Source organism: Syngnathoides biaculeatus, chromosome 9 (assembly GCF_019802595.1).
Source record: "Syngnathoides biaculeatus isolate LvHL_M chromosome 9, ASM1980259v1, whole genome shotgun sequence".
NCBI classification, from domain to species: Eukaryota; Metazoa; Chordata; class Actinopteri; order Syngnathiformes; family Syngnathidae; genus Syngnathoides; species Syngnathoides biaculeatus.
In genome coordinates, this window is record NC_084648.1 from 28,780,009 (window position 1) to 28,803,738 (window position 23,730).

A 23,730-nucleotide genomic window follows, 5' to 3' on the forward strand; every position below is an offset into this window, starting at 1 on the left:
TGTGGCGACCCCGAAAGGGACAAGCCGAAAGAAGAAGAAGAAGAAGAACTCCCATTTCCCCCTACATTCCAAAAACAAGTATGTCTAGTTAACTGTCGACTTTAAATTGTGAGTACTTTAAGTGTTAATACAAGTGTGATTGGTTGGTTGTCTAATGGAGTCCTGGAATTTTCTGGTGACCGCCTCAGAGTGTAGCCCATAGTCAGCCGGGATAGTCACCAACACACCCAGAACCCCAGTGAGAATAAGTAGTACAGAGAATGAATAGGTGGATGGAATTTTCATTTTGTAAATGGGAATATTTTGTGCTGGAAGTAAGTAAAATCATAAAACCATGTTATTTTCAGTCCTCAGAACTATGTGGCCATCGCACTAACCAGTTGCTCCACCATGCCCATTCCCTACATTGGGCGGGGAAAAAAAAGAACCATTTGCTGTATCAAGGGAAAAAAAAAGTAATTCCAGTTAAAGCCACAACAGTTATATTTTATCGTGTTCATGTGATTATGTAACCAACAATATAACTTTGATTACTTGTCTTTATTCCACATGTATACGACATGTATTTTGCATTTGCACATTATTGAGTATAACCTGTGTATGTCGGGAGCACTGGGCCTTGACAGTTAGAATTCAGCTCCAATGCTTTCAGACAGGTCCCTTAAGTAGCAAACCTTGTCACAATGACTCCACATCAGGCCTATTGATGAGCGTGTGTGAAGCAGTAGGCAATGTTCCAAAGCGGGGGGGGGTCTTCCACAGTCATTTAAGCATTGCACTTGACATAGAAAAAACTCCAGAGGCACCTCAACCAATTCTACCTTTGAAATGCTTCATTTTCCGCTGATTTTCACTCTGTTTTCCATATGGCATTTCATTCAACGAGAGCAGCTTTTTCTGAATCAGGCTGAATTACTGTTTATTTTTGCGGAGAGGTGACTGGATTTAAACAGCAATCTTTGTAATCATATGATAGCAACTTTTAAGTATTTGTGTGTACCCTAACAGACATACATTAGGTTCTTTCATTCAACACCACGTCATAAAAGGACTTTAATGATTATCTACAATAAAATCTTGATATCAGAATTTTGATCAAAATTTGATTCTGACTCCCAAAAATGTCAGCTTTTCAAAAAGTTCATCCTTATAAAAATACAAGATTGCAACCTCTGCTCGCATGAGATCTGAATTGTTTTCCTTTTTACAAGTTGTTTCACAGGCAAAATATATAATATATTTATTGATTTCTGTGAGCCAAGCACAATGTGGCCTCATAATGAATCCACCATGGTTGACCAAGTGAGGCACTTAAAGGTCAAGTGTCATCCCTATAAACATTCTAAAATAGATATTGTAATGAAAAATACATATAACATTATTCACTTCAATGTCTATATGAAAAAAAATGTGAGCGGAGAGCGCGTCATCCTTGCACAATTGTACATAGTTTCATAAGTGTCATTGTACGACATCCAAGTGGTTGCCATATTGGCTGCATCCTCTGTCCATGACGTCACCCGGACATTTGCCAATGAAAACACGCGGAGCACCCAACTATGGGAGACGAACACGCCCCTTCTGACACGGAAGCTCTTTTCGAAAAGGAGAACACCACTCAACCGAGTGAAGTTACTGGGGCAATATTACACTATTGTATCGTGACATATTCAGATGATATGCGATCAGGGCCAAACCTCCTCCCTGTCCAATTCATTTCCACGGCGGAGTTAAGCCATCGCATCACAGCCGGCCAGTGTGGCTCATTGTGTGGCGCTGAGGTGGCTTACCACGGAGCCGCGTCGTGCTGCTTTAGGGGGTTGTTCATAGCCGCAGTACGGGATGAACAACACCATTGAGCTGGGGCACTTTACTGCGTTGTCGCCGCACACGGCTGAGTGAGGCTTTTTCGGCTGCGTTCTTCAAATCTGCTGACGTCCGCAAGCCCGATGCGCAATCTCCGCCGAAGCGGCGGTGCCTCACCCGGTATGGCTCATTTTCGGCGCCGTGGTGGCTTATGATGGAGCCGAGCTGTGCTGCTTTAGGGGGTTGTTCATAAACGCCGCAGTATGCGATGAATAACACCGTCGAGCCGGGGCATTTTGTTGCGCGCACGCGGCTGAGTGAAGCATTGTTCTGGGTTCTTCAGAGCCGTCGCAGTCTGCGAGCCGAAGCGACCCAGCAGCCCAACGCCGTCCGACGTGCACATCGACATATTTCGTACACAGATCTTTAGTTATATTATGAGAGACCAATTACGTGGTCCGCCCCGAACTATTATTTTTTTAGTAGCTGTATACACACCTACATGGCATTTGGAACCCACGAAGCCTCCGTCCTCTGCACCCGTGCAATCAATTTTTCACGACGAACCGGGTCTCTTGCAAACCTATGAAGGGTAAATGCAATCTCCCGAGTGTTCAAGCAATGTCCAGCAATGCAACGAGCCGGCATTTTGGCTAACATGATGGAACAATAAGCTACCTTCCCGGAAAACTAATGGAAACAAATGAGTCCACTTGGGGGCGCTTCTGTCCTTTACATCACTTCCTGCTTCTTCTCGAAAACAAATCCCTCAAGAGGATTTTCATGGCAGGAGTTACAAAAAGCTGTAAATGTAAAATCATGTTTTGTGGTGAAAAAACGCATGGGCCCATATTGGCTGCCATTCTTTCATTAAGAACATACTAAAAATCATCCATTTCATGACAGTGGTCCTTTAATGCTGGCACAGCAACTGGGAAAAATGGTGCTTAGTTTTTAAAATGATATTTTTTCCTCATTGCTATACTTTACTCCATTTCTTTAAACAGATTGTATTTATACTATTTAAGGTTTTAACTTAAACCTACCCTATTTTAAAAGCCAATTTAGACCATGTACTATTTTTAACTTAATTTATATAAAGCTATTATCAGTGATTTTTGGCGTCCCCTACTGCTGGAAGTCACCATTACAAAAAAGGGGTTTGTAACTCGTAGGCTGTACCAAGCAATGTTCCCTCTAAGCTGGATACGTGCGCAATTGCACACTGGTGATGTGGTCTCTGCGCAGACATTCTGTGTTGCCCACAAAAAAATCAAAATACAACCCAAATTGAAAGTACGATACAACATACAACTATTCAGTTTGTGCCATTTTACAATGTGATTCAATGAGTGAGGAGTAACTTGCTGCATCCATACTTACGCAGCCCGTCAACTGATGTTTACAATGACAGCATTCTTATGCACCGCTTACCACCGATGAGTTGAGTTAGCAAAGCGATCTGCGCATCATGGAGCGAAGATGAGTGAGGCACGCTGCGTGTGTTTACCCTCGTGTTGAAAGTAAAACAAAGAAATGCTCTTATTTTAAGATGCAATGAATGTCAGAGTATGTGCAAACAGATGAAAACACGGTGAAACAGGACGAGGTTTTCTCTTTTTTGAGCGAGAAATGTCTGGTCTGAAAAATGTGTTGCAAAGTCAAAGTCGAAAGCAAGTTTACGGAAGGAAACGTGTGCATAGAATGGAAGCTAGATTCCCTCAAGCATCACATTCCGCACAACTCATTTGCAAGCAATTATAATTATACAAAGACGTAAACTGGAAATCAGGATCAGTATTTCCTTGGGGGAGAGCACCATAGACAAAGAAAAAAGGAACAAGCTAGCACTGGTAAACAAATAAAACCCGAACAAGTTGAAATTCTCATCAACAATGTTCTGCTACCCTTCAACAAATAATGCATCATTACTGTCAGTTTAACAAATTCACAATCACATGGCAAAATACCGGAGTATAGCAGAAAGCTGACGTAGCAAAAGTTATGCCTTTGAATTATTTAATTCAATCAGTCAATGTAAAGATCAATTAATCAATTAGTAATGTTAAAGTTCCACCTTGGCACACCTTCATAATGGATGAAAGCACGGAATACTCAGACCTTTCAGTGCACAGTGCACAAAAAGATAGTTTTTGGATTTTAGATACAGGGAGCAAAATAACGTTCACCAACAAACAGTTTGGGAGCATCTTTCAGTTGCCGACGTGCACAAAAAGATAAGACCCGCCACTGTATGTCCCCTGCGATTGATGTCCATAGGGAGATTCAGGGATTTGCAGCAGTAGGCTAGAGCAGTGCTACCACGCTCATCGTTATATTCAAGTGGATAACAATTTTTACAAACTACATCGCCATGTCACTAGCAAGTTAACATAAGTTAACACACATTTAAGAAAAATCTGATCAACAAAAGCAATACAAACAGATAAGTAAGGATGAGAGGAGTGCTGGGTCCACCCACACCACTGCTGGCAGCCAACGAGTCTTTGAAAAGAGGTAGATGTTCATTTTGAGCAATTTTTATTGTTTTCAGTTACACAGAACTATTTTATTGTATAACTATTTTATGCTACTGGAACATTTTATAACTATGCTCCACCCATTGAACGGCAAAAGCTTTTTTGACGCCTTATCCTTCTACGTCATTTTGGTGCTGTGCCAACTGGGCAAATATGGAAATGAATCATACATTCATTAAATATCCTTTCGTCCATTTTCTATGACACTTATCCTCACAAGGGTCCTGGGAGTGCTGAAGCCTATCCCAGCTGTCAACGAGCAGGAGGCAGGGTACACCCTGAACTGGTTGCCAGCCAATCGCAGGGCACATGGAGACAGACAACAGTTGCGCTCACAATCACACCTAGGGTCAATTTAGAGTGTCGAATTAATGTTGCATGTTTTTGGGACATGGGAGGAAACCGGAGTGCCCGGAGAAAACCCTCGCAGGCATGGGGAGAAGATGCAAACTCCACACAGGCGGGACCAGGATTGAACTGTGAGGCCAATGCTTTCCAGCTGCACCACCGTGTCACCCACCTTCACTACATATGAAGATGATATAGGAAATGATAGGCTTAATCAGCATTTTGTCATCTACCCTTATAATGGCTTCGGCAAAAATGTTTATTTTTTACGACAACAAAAAAATTGTGGATTTTGGCTTTAAGTGAGGTGATTTTTTCCATGTAAGTAGTATTTTAAACTGAAATCTGCCATGATTTAAAACCACTACCACTGCATTTTCTCAAATTTGAACTATTTCAAATCATGTTTCCGTGTCAGTTTAGAGTCATGACTGAATGCCAGCAACCCTGAACTTGGAACCAAGATAATTTGAGCAAGCTATTGAATGAGTTTTGGCACTTTCTCTCCAGCAATTGTGTCACTGCTCTGAAATGACAGGGTGTGCTTCTTTGTGGTGTAGCATGTACGGGATAAATGAAAATGTAATTATTTATGATGGAAGTGAAAGATCAGAGCAATGCCTGCATCACTTCCAGTTCAGCATAATTTTAAACTCTAAAATTATAAATCTGATTTTTGAATCGACACTTTTTATCTTCATTCAAATTTCATAAACTGAAGGCTGCTACACGTTGCAGGCTAGTAATCTATTTCGCATCGGAGTCTCGCTTTTCTGTGGGAAGATGACCGAACTTTGCTGGGATGCAACGTGTCATCTTAAATCTGTATTACAGTGATGAGGGAGGGGTTTGACTGATTGTCAAGTTAATCCTTAAATCATGAAACTGTTCACTTGCAGCATGCACTTGCATATTGTAACCATTTAATTTGAGATGTTACAGAACATATAACATGAACAACAATAAACTCAAGTCATCATGTATCAAGTCAAGTCCCAACCAAGTTTTTTATTCTCAAATCAAGTCTTTTAGTTTTTGTCAAGTCACAGGTCATCAAAACAGGGACTCTGATCAACTCGAGAAAGTCCAAGTCAATAACTCTACTCCCCATGTAGCCTAGATACTAAATACTTCTTGTACCGGTCACTGTATCAACACTATACTATATGGGTAAAGTATACCACTGCCAGTCATTCATTGGTTGAGCAACATGGCCATCCCTAAATTTGTCACTGCAGCAGATCAGGATACGTGGCAAGAAAGGACAAAAATAAATGCATGTCTGCTTCGTTACTCAAATCAAAATCTTACATGGACCTCCACTACAACCTTTTTTTTTTTTTGTATTTTTCACGACAACTTAACAGCCGTACAGTATTTTAGTGTCAGATACAAGATGTCCAAATTCAAAACCATCTTGCTTTGTTAACGAAAGGAGATGACAGTTTAACATCAATCCAGTGGTCCAGTCAGCTGGAAGGCATATTTTGAGACTGTGTGTAACATCCACGACTGGGATCTGTCACAATGCTTTCATTTCAAATATACTCAATTTGTCTTTCACAGCTATGGTGATTTTGTGTTGCTGCTTTTTTTACTTGAAATAGAAATACAAGACTAATGTCATATTGCGTATTTAACCCTAATTATACCCTATTATAATTACAATGGAAAAGTGTGCCCTGCAACCACTTCAGGGTGTACCCCGCTTCCTGCCCAATGATAGCTGGGATAGGCTCCAACACTCCCACGACCCTCGTGAAGATAGGCAGCTCAGAAAATGGATGGATGGTTGGACAATGGAAAAGAAGAGGAAGGACACATGGAAGATTCAGTCATTTGGACACCAGAGTTCACACCATATTCTTGAATTATCCAATGTGAACACATTTGCAGTTTTAGGTTCATTATATTACACAAAAATATAATTACAAAAGAACATAAGTGACACCTCGAGACTAAAAACAAACCCAGTAATTCTAAAACATTCAGAGAGGATTTGTCTGATGAGAAAATAGCATATCAACACTAACAAAGAGTGCCTTGTCAGTCAATGAGCCATCGTGTTTATTTCAACAGGCAGCCTGTGGTAGAAATGGACTGTAAGTCAACGGTACAAAGAGGAACAATTGTGTCATGTGTGCATCAAACAGGCCCGAGGCAGCAATGTGTATGTGTTGAAGTGTTCATGTGCCAGCAGTGTTAAGTGCAGTTAGCAGTGATCACGCCCAAGGAGTTGCTTCCTTGTGCCTCACTGACTATGAGATTCAGCTACACTCCAGGCTACATTCAGACACTTGCAGGAAGTTCGTGGCAGCTCCTTGCTTGACTGCTCTCAAAGTAATCTTTGCTGCAAACATAAACCGTTGCTTCAAATGACACTTGTAGGTTATTTTTTTTTTCATCATATAGTACACTTTGAATGAAGGATTCAAACATGTTCATTCAATTATGCTCAAAGTGAGTGGGCAGGAAACTGTACTGGTGGGGGTGTACTCATATCACAGCGAGATGTTTTGCTTCACTGACTGGCCGAGCCCACAAGCTAAGAAAATGAGATGTGCCTTTCCCCACACGGTGCTTCTGAATGCTCTAGTTAGGACCCTTTAATATTAATGTCTTAAAGTAGGCTCTTGTTTCCCAGTTATGCTCACAGTGATGGAGTAGCTAATGCAGTTCAAAACTCACCAGGGGCTTTGTTGGCCAAGACTCGGGAAAGATTCCAGAATAGACATAAAGCAATATGTGCCAACTGTGTAAAAGCTGAAGACCTGGTGGGGTTATTTTCAGATTCTTTGTTGTTCAAAATGTACAGTACTTTTAAACTAACCTCCATCAAATGAGTTAGCAAGATTGCACTCAAATTATATAAAAGGTTCTGGACAAAGGACTAAGAGATCTTTAAATTTTATCTGTAACAAAATAATTCTGCCTATAGATAAAAAAAAAAAAAAATCTACTTTTCATTGTTACGGTCCACTTGCACAAACATAAAGAGGCGGATTGTAACAGTATGGCTTTGCAGATCATTCCCAATAAAACGGACGTTTGTTGGAGGTTTGCTGAATACTTGCCTAGTTTGTATTTATCAACCTCCGCAAAAAAACATATGCTAAAACATTGTAAGGTGATAAAAAGAGGAAGCAAATATGTGCCGCTTAGATGTTCATTAAATGTGCCAAAAACTATTTACTTTTTAAAGCTGAAGTGTAGACACATTGATGCTATGGAAACCGGCGGCCAGCTGTTGCACCAGTTGCTGCCTAATCTTTATTCATAGTCACAGGACTTGTGTAGTGAGATATACCACCGGTATTATCGCTACCGGGCCTTGTAGGTGCAGACTGTCATTCATCAGAATCAGCAAGAATCAGTATTTTATGATTCTTTGTCTCGCTGCAGCAGAACTCCAATTTCCTCCTAAACTGTCCTTCATGACGCCGCTGCAAAAGCAAACTGCCCGACATCAACATCATTTTGACTTCCCTCGGTGTGGTACTGCCGAGTTATCATTAGCAAAATGATAGAACCCTGCTGTTTTTGTCTGAACAGTTTGCCGCATTCAATTGGACACGATTAAACTTGTTTTTCCTGAAAAAAAAAACTCTTTAAAATGTTAAGTTATAATATGTATGGATTACTTTGCCAATTATCCAATTTGTGTTTAATGTATTCTGGCCTTAATCATTTTTGACATGCATACAGATTAGCCATCTGCCCAATACATAAAAAACATATATTGCATGTAAATATTTAACCTCATTTTAAAATTTAAAGCACATCTATAAATCTGTTCCCTTTACAAGTAAGGCAAGATATGATTGCTTTTAAATCACATGTGAAAATATTGACACGTTCTTTAGCCTTTTAGCTTTTTATTGATGAAAGCGTCACGTGGACAACTTTTAAGCTCATGACCAGGTGCACAGCAAGGTCAAGGTTCTCCTGTAACAAGGTCAACATTTTATGAAATAGAATAAAGAAGAATATGCCTTTTTTTGGTACCACAGTAGCGAATGTGCTGTTTTACAGCGGAGTGAACACACAAGAATAAGATTATTAGTCAAAAATCAGTATATGTGTCAACTGGTCCTAAACAATAAATATATACCTGAGGCTGTGAATCACGCACTGCACATGAATATACGGATATTTACTATAACCTACTTGCAAAAAGTCAAGGATAATGGACTTTTGAGTGAAATTTCAAGATGAACCTAAAATGCACAGTTAACAGTTTAACCTAATTACCACCACATCTGTAGACCACTGAATGAACATGTCCATCTCCTCAATGTTCCAGGACATTTTTCCCAACTTGCCGTTCTCGGGGAAAGAGCCGAGCAGCAAAGATACCACGCTAGGTTCAACCTGAAATTTACCAAAAAGCCCAAACTTTTTGTAAGTAGGGTAGTATAAAGTATAATGAAGCTAATGTCAACAGCAGCAGGAATAGTCATCAGCATTCTCTGTAGAAAACTATATATCAATACACATCTGAGAATTTAAAAAACACCAGCAGTAGTAACTATCATTTGTAGATTGACTATGAATTGTTCCACGACCCTTGTGAGGTTAAGCGGCTGAGAAATGGATGCATGACTACGAATTGTCAGAAAAGTTCCATGACAGGTGTCAGAAAAAATACATTTTGTCACAAAAGTGTTTCCCTTCAATGTGTGTCAACCACTACATCTGCAAAGAAATATTTGATTCGATCAATGCGCAGGAAGATGTGTGAGAGTTGTGCCAAGACGATTTGCTTGCTTTGCCATCATAACACACCTGCTCACATCACACCCCGAGCATCTGACACTTGCCGGACGAGATTTTATCTGATGACCAATGGAGGAAAACAATTCTCAACCTTAAAACAGACATTAAATCCCAACTGGTCACTTTGGCGGACAGGTAATCTCAGCAGTTATTTTTTTGATAATGTTAATTTTAATGTTCATTGACAGAGTGACTGAACAGTGGCAGAAGGACTCTATCCTGTTGAACATTTAACATGTACTAGGCTTTAAGTGGGCAATATGATGTTTTAGTAGCATCAATCTCAACCATGTTGTTTACACTACCTAAACACGATGTCAACACTGTGGTACACAAAAGTCAGAGAAGAATTTGCCCTTGATGGAAAGCATCTCATCCCACACACCTCTCCTGTGTAACAAACCACTAGCACCTCGTGACTATTGTTTTTTTCTTTCTTTTTGCTATCCAGTGTCCCGACTCAGCCTGCAAACAAGATCTCCTTGCCTATCTACAGAGAATTGCACTGTACTGTCATCAGCTCAATATCTGCAGCAAAGTGAAAGCTGAAGTGCAGAACTTGGGCGGGGAGCTCATTGTGTCTGGGGTAAGTATGACCACTTCTCACTGCCACCTTTGGGCCATCAGTACACTTAAGCAATGTTATATACGCTGTGCTGCAGCCCTCCCACTACATTCAGTTCAAGGTCACAATAAAGGACTAAAGTTCTTGCAAATGAATAGTATGCAGTTGTTTCTGAGCCAGTTTCATCGAATCACAGTCGATCAAATGTGTGGGGGACGTTTTAAGTCTCATGAACCCTGTTAGCATTGTTTAACTTAAGTGTTCAATTAGCCAGTTTTTTTAACATGTAAACCAGAGGTGCCCAGACTTGTTTACCCCAAGATCTATTTTTCAAGCACCCAGCCTCTCGCGACCTACTGAGGGAGGCGGGGGGTTGGGTTCCACGTGAGCATCGCTGTGATTGTCGTGGAGAAAGCAAAAGAGAGACGGTCAATAGGAGACCAGCTTGCTAGAATGTGCCTTTTTCTGCATGCGATTGATGTATTATGCACCTGAATCAAGCAACGAGATGGATGATCGGCTGATAGATCTTTTTTTTTTTTTTTTTGGCACGCCGTCACGCCTTCGACCAAAACTGCCTCGGCGATTGACTGGTCAATCCCGATTTACACATTGAGCACTCCTGATGTCTTCTTTTCCTTTCGGCTTGTTCCGTTAGGGGTCGCCACAGCGTGTCATCTTTTGCCATCTTAGCCTATCTCCTGCATCTTCCTCTCTAACCCCAACTGCCCTCATGTCTTCCCTCACCACATCCATAAACCTTCTCTTTGGTCTTCCTCTCGCTCTTTTTCCTGGGAGCTCCATCCTCAGCATCCTTCTACCAATATACTCACTCTCTCGCCTCTGAACATGTCCAAACCATCGAAGTCTGCTCTCTCGAATCTTGTCTCCAAAACATCCAGCTTTGGCTGTCCCTCTAATGAGCTCATTTCTAATCCTATCCAACCTGGTCACTCCGAGCGAGAACCTCAACATCTTCATTTCTGCCACCTCCAGTTCAGCTTCCTGTTGTTTCTTCAGTGCCACCGTCTCTAATCCGTACATCATGGCCGGCCTCACCACTGTTTTGTAAACTTTGCCCTTCATCCGAGCAGACACTCTTCTGTCACATAACACACCAGACACCTTCCGCCAACTGTTCCAACCTGCTTGGGCCCGTTTCTTCACTTCCTGACCACACTCTCCATTGCTCTGTATTGTTGACCCCAAGTATTTGAAGTCGTCTACCCTCGCTATCTCTTCTCCCTGTAGCCTCACTCTTCCCCCTCCACTCTTCTCATTCACGCACATATATTCTGTTTTACTTTGGCTAATCTTCATTCCTCTCCTTTCCAGTGCATGTCTCCATCTTTCTAATTGTTCCTCTGCATGCTCCCTGCTTTCACTGCATATCACAATATCATCTGCAAACATCATGGTCCCAGGGGATTCCAGTCTAACCTCATCTGTCAGCCTATCCATTACCACTGCAAACAGGAAGGGGCTCAGAGCTGATCCCTGATGCAGTCCCACCTCCACCTTAAATTCCTCTCTCACACCTAAGGCACACCTCACCATTGTTCTGCTGCCATCATACATGTCCTGTACTATTTTAACATACTTCTCTGCCACACCAGACTTACGCATGTAGTACCACAGTTCCTCTCTTGGTACTCTGTCATAGGCTTTCTCTAGATCCACAAAGACACAATGTAGCTCCTTTTGACCTTCTCTGTACTTTTCCACGAGCATCCTCAAGGCAAATAATGCATCTGTGGTACTCTTTCTAGGCATGAAACCATACTGTTCCTCGCAGATACTTACTTCTGTCCTGAGTCTAGCCTCCACTACTCTTTCCCATAACTTCATTGTGTGGCTCATCAACTTTATTCCTCTATAGTTCCCACAGCTCTGAACATCCCCTTTGTTCTTAAAAATGGGAACTAGAACACTTTTCCTCCATTCTTCAGGCATCTTTTCGCCCGCTAGTATTCTGTTGAATAAGTTGGTCAAAAACTCCACAGCCATCTCTCCAAATTGCTTCCATACCTCTACCGGTATGCCTTTCCATTTTTCATCCTTTGTAGTGCCTTTCTGACTTCCCCCTTAGTAATCATTTCCACTTCCTGGTCCTTCACTCTTGCCTCTTCAACTCTTCCTTCTCTCTCATTTTCTTCATTCATCAACTTCTCAAAATATTCTTTCCATCTATTTAGCACACTACCGGCACCAGTCAACACATTTCCATCTCTATCCTTAATCACCCTAACCTTCTGCAGATCCTTCCCATCTCTATCCCTCTGTCTGGCCAACCTGTAGAGATCCTTTTCTCCTTCTTTCGTGTCCAACCTGGTGTACATGTCTTCATATGCCTCTTGTTTAGCCTTTGCCACCTCTACCTTTGCCCTACGTCGCATCTCGATGTACTTCTTTCGCCTGTCCTCAGTCCTCTCAGTATCCCACTTCTTCTTCGCTAATCTCTTTCCTTGTATGACTTCCTGTATTTTGGGGTTCCACCACCAAGTCTCCTTCTCCCCTTTCCTACCATATGACACACCAAGTACTCTCCTGCCTGTCTCTCTGATCACCTTGGCTGTCGTCATCCAGTCTTCCGGGAGCTTCGGTTGTCCAGCGAGAGCCTGTCTCACCTCTTTCCGGAAGGACGCACAACATTCTTCCTTTCTCAGCTTCCACCACATGGTTCTCTGCGCTACCTTTGTCTTCTTAATCTTCCTATCCACCACCAGAATCATCCTACATACTACCATCCTATGCTGTCGAGCTACACTCTCCCCTACCACTACTTTACAGTCAGTAACCTCCTTCAGATTACATCGTCTGCACAAAATATAATCTACCTGCGTGGTTCTACCTCCGCTCTTGTAGGTCACTATATGTTCCTCCCTCTTTTGGAAATAAGTGTTCACTACAGCCATCTCCATCCTTTTTGCAAAGTCCACCACCATCTGCCCTTCATAGTTCCTTTCCTGGATGCCGTACTTACCCATCACTTCTTCATCGCCCTGTTTCCTTTACCAATATGTCCGTTACAATCTGCACCAATCACAACTCTCTCGCTGTCTGGGATGCTCAGAACTACTTCATCTAGTTCCTTCCAGAATTTCTCTTTCAACTCTAGGTCACAGCCTCCCTGTGGGGCATAGCCGCTAACCACTTTATACATAACACCCTCAATTTCAAATTTTAGTCTCATCACTCGATCTGATACTCTTTTCACCTCCAAGACATTCTTAGACAGCTCTTCCTTTAAAATAACCCCTACTCCATTTCTCTTCCCATCTACTCCATGGTAGAATAATTTAAACCCCTCTCCTAAACTTCTAGCCTTACTACCTTTCCTCCTGGTCTCTTGGATGCACAGAATATCAACCTTTCTCCTAATCATCATGTCAACCAACTCCTGAGCTTTTCCTGTCATAGTCCCAACATTCAAAGTCCCTACACTCAGTTGTAGGCTCTGTGCCACGACCGATCCGGTATGGGATTCTTTAGATGAACGCTCATATTTGTTTGGCACAGTTTTTACGCCGGATGCCCTTCCTGACGCAACCCTCTGCATTTATCCGGGCTTGGGACCGGCCTACAGATTGCACTGGTTTGTGCCCCCATAGGGCTGCATTGAGCACTCCTGATGTAAACTATTTATTACTTGAACAACTAGAAATTGAATCAACTCATATCACCAAACGGAGGCCCCGTAGCTCAGTGGTTAGAGCACTGGTTTGATAAACCAGGGGTTGTGGGTTCGTATCCCACTGGGGCCTCCACTCCCTGAGAAGGGTTGCGTCAGGAAGGGCATCCAGCATAAAAATTGTGGCAAACATATGTGCGTTCATCTGAGATGACACGCTGTGGCGACCCCGAAAGGGACAAGCCGAAAGAAACTTACTTACTTACTTTTATATCACCAAACGCTGCATTTTAATGATGTTTGGCTTGAGCTACTAAAATCCAGACTAGCAAGTGCTAAAATGCATGTTCTCTCTCTCAATATTGGCAACAGGTGTAAAAGTGGCGAAGACCACCATGTTCAAAAGAGGGGTTTGCACGTAGTGTACACTTTATGATTTTCACCTTACAAAACTTGGCAGATTCCCCCAAGCACAAAACGAGGTTTGAATTTATGGAAATGGCAGTGTTTGCAGGAGAGACAAACAAACACATTAATGAGTGGCAGAAAATCACTCAATTCCCGTACTGGGAGAGGCCAACACCAATTGTCACTGTTATCAAAATGACCCAGATGGATGGAAATGTAGAGTTCAAAGGCATCTGTCATAGGCAATATGGCATGACTCCTTCTTGTGACTGGCTCCAAGTCAGTCCTTATCTGCACTCACACCTGATGCGAGAATTCATTTAGTCTCATGTCCCAGTGTGCATTGAACTAGTTAGATTGTCCTGAACATCTATTCACCTAATTTGCGCCTCTTTTATTGCTCCTCCAACCTCAGTCTTGCACTTGTACCTGTGGGCAGTGTGCTTTGAGCGCCCCCATTGGATTCTTATTTTCCTTTTACCCTTGTAGATGTATGTAGAAATCTAAACTTATGTCCACTTCCGACTTTGAATACAGTATATCAGAACAATCAACCCATTTTATGAATTAACATTTTCCTCTACATAGGCACTGGCTGGTTCGTTTTTCCCCTTTAGCTTACTCAATTTCCAGCTGCGCTGGCCTGCAACTGGCGGGAACCAGCAAAGCGCTTTGAGCGACCACGGTGCCCTGTGGCATGCCCTCTCCCCCAGGCTGACTCTGTCCTCACCATTATCAATGGCAAATCTTGCAAGCAAATGGTGAAAGGAAATGAATATTCGTGTGTCTGCTCCACTCGCATCACGTCTAACATACTGTACTTCCCACCTATTCACGTGAACGGCAATGACCTTATGTGTGATCACCTCGCATGATTGGTCCAATTAACGTCAGGCGTGAACGCAGCAATAGGCCAATCAGAAACATCAACATTTCATTGCTGAAAGGACGTGTCAAAATAATTTTCGTTTCTGGCATCCAAAAACATTTATGAAAGCAAAAAAATCGCTTCCTGTCTCATTTGCATCTCTTTGTCTTGGTTATACAGAGCTCTAGAGTTTGCACCTGCTTTTCAGACACAATATTAAAAATCAAGCCTAGCAGTTAATCTCAGAATCCTTCGCTGGCGAGCCGACGCGGAAGTCATCCGACACACACATTGACACATTTAGCACCCCTGACTTACGTACGTGGATCTTTTGTTATGTTATGAGCGAAGGATTACCCCAAACTATTATTTTTTTAAATAGCTCTACATGCACCTACCTGTCATTTGGAACCCACGAAGCTCTTGTGCTTTCCACCTGTGCAATCCATTTTCACGACAAACCGTGTCTTTTGTGTTTTCGAGCAATATCCAGCAATACAACGAGCCAGCATTTTGGATAACACGAAGGAACAAAGAGCTACCTTCCAGCAGGTTAAATTAGTAGAAACACACGAACTCACCTGAGTGGGCGTCTGCTGACAACGTCACTTCCTGCTTCTTCTCCAAAACAAATCCCTCAAGAGGATTTTTATGGCGGGAGTTACAAAAAGCCATATATGTCAACAACATGTTGTGTAGTGCAAAAACAGATGGCTGCATTCTGGCTGCCTTTTTTTTTAAATTAAAAACACTAAAAATCATGCATTTCATGACAGTAGACCTCGAAATACCATTTAAAATGATTTTGAGATGAATACCTTTTAGTAAGCCATAAAATTATAAAATATACTTGTCATTACCAAGGGCAATTACTGCTTGGAGTATTTGCTGGCTTCCATAATCATGCAACACGCTTCATCCATCCAAACACCCATTTTCTGTGCCGGTTATCCTCACGAGGGTCGCAGGAGTGCTGGATCCTATCCCAGCTATCTTCAGGCAGATGGCGGGCTACACGCTGAAACGGTTGCCTGCCAATCGCAATATTTACATACACGATTCCCAAAATAATACTGAATAAAAACTTAACCACTGTTAATCATCAAGCCAATAAGAAGAATGATGTTCTAAACACGCATAGTGAGAAAGTGCTCTTAAATGGCGTATAGGCATATTTAGATGGTCTCGAAACATACAATGCACTATGGTCTTCTACCAACACAGGCTGCTGGATCAGGCTCTAAATATGCCTACATCTTTAGAAACCTATATATGTATCAGTATTTAATGTTGCGCTCTATGAAAAGAGCATTCTAACTGCACTAGGCACTTTACTCAAACTTTTTCAGGAAAAATAATTCACTGATTTTCTTACTTTATCATTCTTAGTTCTTTCATTCTTACCACTTTTTGTTTCATCATCTCACAATTTATCATTTTCTTAACAATTAAATCAATTAAAAATGTATGAAAAACAAAAAACTAACATCCTTAAATTTCTAGTGTTATAAAAAAATAAATTAAAAAGATGAAAAATCTGTTCATTTAATTTGTTGTTTTCTTCTTTTTTATATTAACTAATAAATATTGTATTCCAAATCATTGTTGTTATTTAATAATTTACAAGCATATAATAACACAAAGCTAGCTAATTTTCCAATGCATCCTTTTCAGAAACTGGAACGTTTGTTAACGGCCACACCAATAATGCTAATCTTAATTGTGTTCTTACTAATTTATTGTATTGAAACACAACATTAAATTGTATTGTTTAAAAAAACTTGGGTTGGATATGATATATTGAATGTTGTTGTGGTTGGGAAATAAACACATTAAATATTTGTAATTAGTCTTCAGTGATCATTAAAATATACTGTACTTTATCTTCTTGAACAAAACCAAAAAGTGTGCAGAAACTGTCTCAAATTTTAAAGTGTGCTGTCATTTTGAGAACAGACAGCAAATGATTCATAATGAGGGTAAATACCCTTCATCTCTCCAACATGCAGGAAATAAGGATGTTGCCAACATGATGAAAACTATTGTCATTGTCACAAGTCAGAATGATTCACTAAATATTTCAATGATGTCACTAAGTTGGGCAGACTAAAATAATAAATGAATAAAGTGGTGATTCATGCTTGCTTGTCTTGCCGCTGTACATCAAAACACTCATCAGAACAAATTTATTGTAGAAGACTTTTCAGGTGGTGTGGGACAGTTTTGATGTGGTGAATCACACTAGTTTTGCTGAATCAGGACAACTTTTTGACCCATTTGGACACATTTCTTTGTTTGTTTTTGTTGACATGTACAGGTATTTTTTCTTCATATCAGGCATTCTCAAATTCAGGGCATACATGTAAGGGAACTGAGTCCTAACTTGTAAGAAGGGCCACACGTAACATTCGATATACAGGGCCTTACTTTCATCACCTTTGACTATTCGATTGGCAAAAAGTGAAGTTTGGAACATCCATCCATCCATTTTTGAGCCACTTATCCTCACAAGGATTGAGGGAGTGTTGTAGCCTATCCCAGCTATCACTGGGCAGGTGGTGTACACCCTGAAGATGTTGCCAGCCAATCGCAGGGAACATGGTGACAGACAGTCGCACTCACAATCACACCTAGAGACAATTTAGAGTGTCCAATCAGTGCATGTTTTGGGATGTGGTAGGAAACCCAGTGCCTGGAGAAAACCCACACATGCATGGGGGGAAAACTTGCAAACTCCACACAGGCGGGGGCGGGATTGAACCCCAGTCCTCAGAACTGTGAGCTCAATGCTCTAGCCAGTTGCGCTGCAGTGTCACCAGTTTTAAACATTTTACTAATAAACTGTTTGAACATGATTTTTTTTCTTAAAAAGTAGTAGTAGTGAAATTAAAAATATATATATTTGATTTTGGAAGAAAATCAAATTTCATAAAAAATCCATAGCATAATATATATAGCGAGTTTCAAATCCTGGCCCCGCCTGTGTGGAGTTTCCATGTTCTCTATGTGCCTGCATGGGTTTTCTCCAGGCATTCTGGTTTCCACCCACATCCCAAAAGCATGCAACATTAATTGGACACTCTAAATTGCCCTAGGTGTGATTGTGAGTGAGACTGTTGTCTATCTCCATGTGCCCTGTGATTGGCTGGCAACCAGTTCAGGGTGTACCCCGCCTCCTGGCCGTTGAGAGATGGGATAGGCTCCAGCGCTCCCCACGACCGTTGTTAGGATAAGCGGGAAAGAAAATGGATGGAATGATGGATGGATGGATGTGTGTGTGCGTGTGTGTGTGTGTCTACATTTCTTTTTTTGTAACCCAGTGAAATCCCCACTCTTTTATTGTTACGCTTTTTACAGCACAACTTTGTTTAATTTATTTTTTTTTTTGTCTAATTAGATGAAGAGACCCTCATCTGTTGATCTTTGGGTTTCCCTGCACCCTGGTGATTATTTCTTTGGACTTTCGTATACATGTTTATCTCATGTGGGATGTGCGGGTCCTGCTGAGATTTGAACCTTTTCATGGTAGTTGACTGGAATCCACACTCATTAAAGCTAAACAGTTGACTTGTCTCTGCATGTGGTCCGAGGAGGCCCACTGGCCAGCGACCCTTAAATGTCAGCCAAACAAAACAGGCGGAAACAGCACACCTGACCCTGCCTCCGCTCATTAGCAGCCTCAAAAGGAAGACGTCAAATAACGAGCACTCGGTTTTATCCCACCTAATTGACAGTTGCGGGGAAGATCTCCCACCTAGGCGCGCTAATGCTTCCTCATGCGCAAAACGAGCCAATGTGCCAAAGAACTGACTCATTGGAATTGACTTTAAATGTTTTTCTCTCGCAGCTGGATAGCGCCACCTCCCTCATCCAGGCTGCCAAGAACCTCATGAATGCCGTGGTGCTGACGGTCAAAGCCTCATACGTGGCCTCCACCAAGTACCAGAAGGTGTACGGGACAGCTGCCGTCAACTCACCCGTGGTGTCTTGGCGCATGAAGGCTCCGGAGAAAAAGCCGCTAGTGAAAAGGGAGAAGCCGGAAGAGTGCCAGACTCGCGTGCGACGTGGCTCTCAGAAGAAACACATCTCCCCTGTCCAAGCCCTCAGCGAATTCAAGGCCATGGACTCATTCTAAAAAGAGAAGACAAAAAACACCTATGAAAAGATTTTGATTATGTTAGCTCTCTTGTTTCCCCTGCGCGTGTACTGTTTTACACCTCAGGAGAATGACAGAACATATTCAACTGCCACACTTGGGCTCCTGTGAAGACTGTGGGTCTCCAAGCAGCTAGCACACACACACACACACACACACACACACACGCAACACTATTTATCGATCTGATTGTAGCATAACTGTGATAAAAGTATGGAACGTATTAAGAATACATATCAAGAAGGCGTTTTTAAAAATTATGGCAGTTGATATTGTAGTCCTGTTATTAACACGGTGCCGACTGACTGCTTATATAAACATTTGAAATGTCTGAACGGAAATCTCGGATCGTGAGTTAGAGAAGAGACTCTTGGGGTCGGTGTACCTATATTTTTTTCTTGTTTTTTTTCAACTTGAAATGTAACCAGTAGTAGTAGGAATAATAACTTGTTTAAGATACCCAGAAATGTCCGCATCCAAGTAATTCCCTTATTCCTTATACAGTGTTTAATCCAAAGCACGTTATCCAATTGTGTTGCCTTTTTTTAAAAAGATATTTAATGATGACATGACTAACTATGATAACCTTGATTGAAAGTTGTGTAGCATATACATATTAAACTGAGTGATTTGACTAGTTGTGGTTTACTCCAAACATCCGTGCATACGCTCCCTTTATCTCTAATAAAACCCTAAACTTGGTCTTCAAAGCTTCATGTTTATTTATTTGTTGAATTTGCAGGACCTAACACTTCCAATCTGCATCACACGGCATACTGTTTGTTTCTGCGTCTCACACTTCACTGGAAATGGGTAGTTTCCTGTCATAAAATAATTCAATGTCTGCAGTTATTTTGGGTTTGGTTTTTATTTTGCAAAACCAATCATCAACAAAAATGAAAGCACCAGTTGCTATTAAATCAAGAGACTCAAATGTTCAACACAAATCGGCCTCAGTGGTATGAACTAATGCTGAGGTTAAAAGGTAAAACTCAAGAGTATTGTGAGTGGGTTTTTTGCTGTTATCTACTTCAAACTATCTTTTTTTTTCCACATTAATTAACAACAGTAAAGATAGGCTGAAGAAATACCGAAAGTAGCATAATGTAATCTGAACTTTTCTCTGTCCCTGAAATGTTATGTAACACTCATTTTGGGATCCATTGTTTTACAGCAAAATTACAAATGGAGTTAAAGTCAAATTGATATGTTACGAGGAACGTGAGCATCGCAAATGTTTGCATCAAAATACACCAACGCTACATGCATCACATTTTGTGTTTTTCCAAGTGGTTTGGGTATCCCAGCTAGCGATTTGTTTTCTATCCCGCTTGTCCCTGTTAGGAATACGGGAAGAATTTGTGTAAGACTTTTCCTACTTTTGTTCATAGAAGAGGATTGTTGTTCAGTCAAACAACACATTTTTGCTCAAGAATATTCCATAAATGAGGTCCAGTGAGAGAGGTCACTGATTCGCTTGAGTATTTCACTTCCTTATTTCTCTTCCCCATGTTATAGCTTCTTGGTTTTCTGTACATTTTCAACTGGCTTTATTGTGTATTACGGATACATATTAACAAAATAAAATCCATTAAGTCGTTACAATGATGAAACAGGTTTGTATGCTGGCATCACACTTTTGTGGACTGGGGTTCAAATCCCAGCCTCCCTTGTGTAGAGTTTACATGTTCCACCCATACCTTTGTGGGTTTTCTCCGGGCACTCTGGTTTCCTCGGACATCCCAAAAAAGTAGATTAATTGGAGACTCTAAATTCCCCCTAAGTGAGATTGTGAGTGCGACTCTTGTCTGTCCCTGTGTGCCCTGCAATTGGCTGGCAACCACTTCAGGGTGTACCCCGCCTCCTGCCTGATAGCAGCTGTGATAGGTTCCAGCACTCCTATGACCCTTATGAGGATAAGCGGCTCAGAAAATTGATGGATGTATGAAAATCCGTCATGTCGATGACGACTACGGCAAAAACTGTAGTTACATATTCGTGCAGTACTTGACAGAGCAAGGCAGATAAAGCAGTGGTGTTAATTGAGTCTGTTGTAACTTGACTTTTGAATGGTGGATGAAAGGATCATATGTCATTTTAAGGAATCATTAAGGCCTTAATGGTGGAAAATCTAATTTAAGACATTTAAAGATCAGGGGATACCTGTTAACTCATTAAAAACAGTTACATGCCATCTTACTGCTATCATGTCACACACACTTTACGTAGCTCAGCCTGATCAGGATTTACTCAACCATGCAGTGGGGAATTCAAGTGAACAAGACTGCTTGGTTGAAATGTTGCTTTAAAACGATCATCTTTAAACTTAAAACACAAAAGGCTTGTTGCTGGTCTGAGTCCCATCATATCATTTTGCCAATTGCCTTTAAATCTACAACAATTTACATGATTTACATGTTGATTCTGTAATTATGAACTCTTTTCAGAAAATTCTAATGTTCAATCACTTTTTTTTTCCCTTTCACTTTTTTCCTCCACAGCATGCTCTTGAGTAGCCTCCTAGTCCGCCGTCATGCTATGCAGTCTTACTTTCATCACACCACTGTCTGTAACACCACCATCCGTATAATGAACAGTGTAAGATAGGGCTCATTGGTGTCACGGTCTCAACGTCAACTGCTGACTATGTCAAGGCCCATAATCTCATTTTGACCAATGAAGTCCTTGTCAATCCCTCTTAAGTCTGTTGGGTTGTTAAGGGATGGAGGCTAAGAACAGAAGGGCTGAATGGCTGCAAACACCGCCAAGTCAGCAAAGCAAGAAATCCGAGAATGTACACCACCAGCAGCTCTCCAAAATAAGTGCAAGCCTGGAATGAATCTGTTTGAGACCTGTCTGTAACTTAATGTCACTGTGAATTAGTTCCGTTAAATAGAATGTGATACATCCATTTTCTCGTGCATCCCTCGGAGACATGCTCTTGCACCTTACAGTCTTTGCTTCACACCACCCTGATATGAAATCAGAAGTATCAAGGATGATATATCGTGTTTCACAAAATTCATTGCGTCAGTCCCTAGAAATGAATACAGCTCCTGTTTTGGGTCCTCACTGTGCTGGTAATGGCTATTAAACACTACATCCATCAGGCAGCCGTGCACAACAAAGTACTCCATATTTAGGGAACAGGGCCGCAAGGGACACATTGTTACACAGTCCAGTTAATGAAGGGATTAATTCCTTCCTGTGACACTGTACCTGGAAAAGGAACAATCCCTGTGTGTATACATACTGTATGTGTTCTATAAGTGAAACATGGCAGACTGCATCGGGGAAAGAAAAAAAAAAAAACATCTTTTCTCTTCTGAACTTCTTGGTTGCATGTAATATAATAATTTACAAACTTTATTCAGCCCCTTTGAAACAATTCCACATATTCATCACATCAGTTTTGAATAATTTAGGGATATACCTGCCAGGGTATGTACTCTTGAGAGCCTACCCTGGCCTCAGCTTGAGGAAGATGGAGCCCCAAATTGTTGAGAGAGCCTGTTCAGTATCGACCTTGGGCTTGGGCAGAGGTTCTTCCAGGCACCAGATACTGGATGTTTCATGACTGGATTAGTGTGCTATACCCTGAAGGAAGGGCCAAAAAAAAAGCTCAATTTTAAATTCTAACAACTGCCTTGTAAAGAATTAGCCAACTACAAACTCATAGCCCAAACTCTCTTGTGATTATGATGGATCCGTCTACAAGACTTTAGCCGCACTACTGGCATGTTGCTTTTGCAATCACGATCAACGATTTGGTCATGCGATAGCCCTACGATGCCAATATGAAAAATCAAGTATGTTTGATTTTGGGGATATAACCTGTGCAAGTGTGATATTTCAACAAAAAGACTGACATAGCACCTTGATGTCCTTTAATGGGATTACGTCTTGCAACGGCATCTCGGCCTCCCTTGCCAGCCGTTGTGAATATTTATTCAAGTGTACAAAGTGACGTTTAGTGAAACATTTGCACATGAATCAACATAACATGGCTGTGTTTATGCCAGGGGTGTGGTCATGCAACTGCCTTGCACGCAGCTGGTCCTTGCAGCAGCTCGTCAAATGCACCTCATTGATGATAATTATGACATATATTTAAGCCTCATGTGTCGTGTGTTCGGTTGCCAGTTCTTGGGTCTGAGTTGTCGTGGGTACACGGGCTTCTTGTTAATATAATTGCCTCGTTATCACATCCCAGCGTTCCTGTGCCACCATAGTCAAGTTTAGTCTTGTTTTTGACAAGTGTCATGTTTTTTCCTTGTAGGTGTCTGACCTCGTTTCTTGTTTTTTGGACCTTGCCTTTTTGCCAGGAGGCACGGTGGTATAGCTGTAGAGCATTGGCCCCACAGTTCTGAGGACAGGTGTTCATATCCTGACCCCGGTTGTGTACAGTTTGCATGTGTTTGCTCCCTCATTCTTAAAACATGCATTCATTGGAGACTCTAAATTGCCCCTGGGTGTGGTTGTGAGTACAACGGTTGTCTGTCTCCTTGTGCCCTGCGATTGGCTGGCAACCAGTTCAGGGTGTACCCTTCCTCCTGCCTGATGACTTCCGGGTTGGCTCCAGCACACCCATGACTCTCGTGAGGATAAGCGGCTCAGGAAATGGATGGATGT

At 41.5% G+C, this 23,730-nt stretch overlaps 1 protein-coding gene and 1 non-coding gene across 5 annotated transcripts in view; both read left to right on the forward strand.

Annotated features, from left to right (window-relative positions):
- The window catches only part of ctnna2 (catenin (cadherin-associated protein), alpha 2), a 385,655-nt gene extending 365,872 nt beyond the window's left edge, over positions 1-19,783 (forward strand). For all 4 annotated transcript variants that reach the window (XM_061830846.1, XM_061830847.1, XM_061830848.1 and 1 more), the window contains 2 exons: positions 9,922-10,056; positions 18,790-19,783. In XM_061830846.1, the coding sequence (XP_061686830.1) occupies positions 9,922-10,056; positions 18,790-19,077 (423 nt within the window). In that variant the 3' untranslated portion in view covers positions 19,078-19,783. The remainder of the gene's footprint in view (positions 1-9,921; positions 10,057-18,789) is intronic.
- On the forward strand, positions 13,727-13,799 carry trnai-gau (transfer RNA isoleucine (anticodon GAU)). The gene has a single exon. It is a non-coding gene; the product is annotated as a tRNA-Ile (tRNA).
- Positions 19,784-23,730: the final 3,947 nt, after the last annotated feature.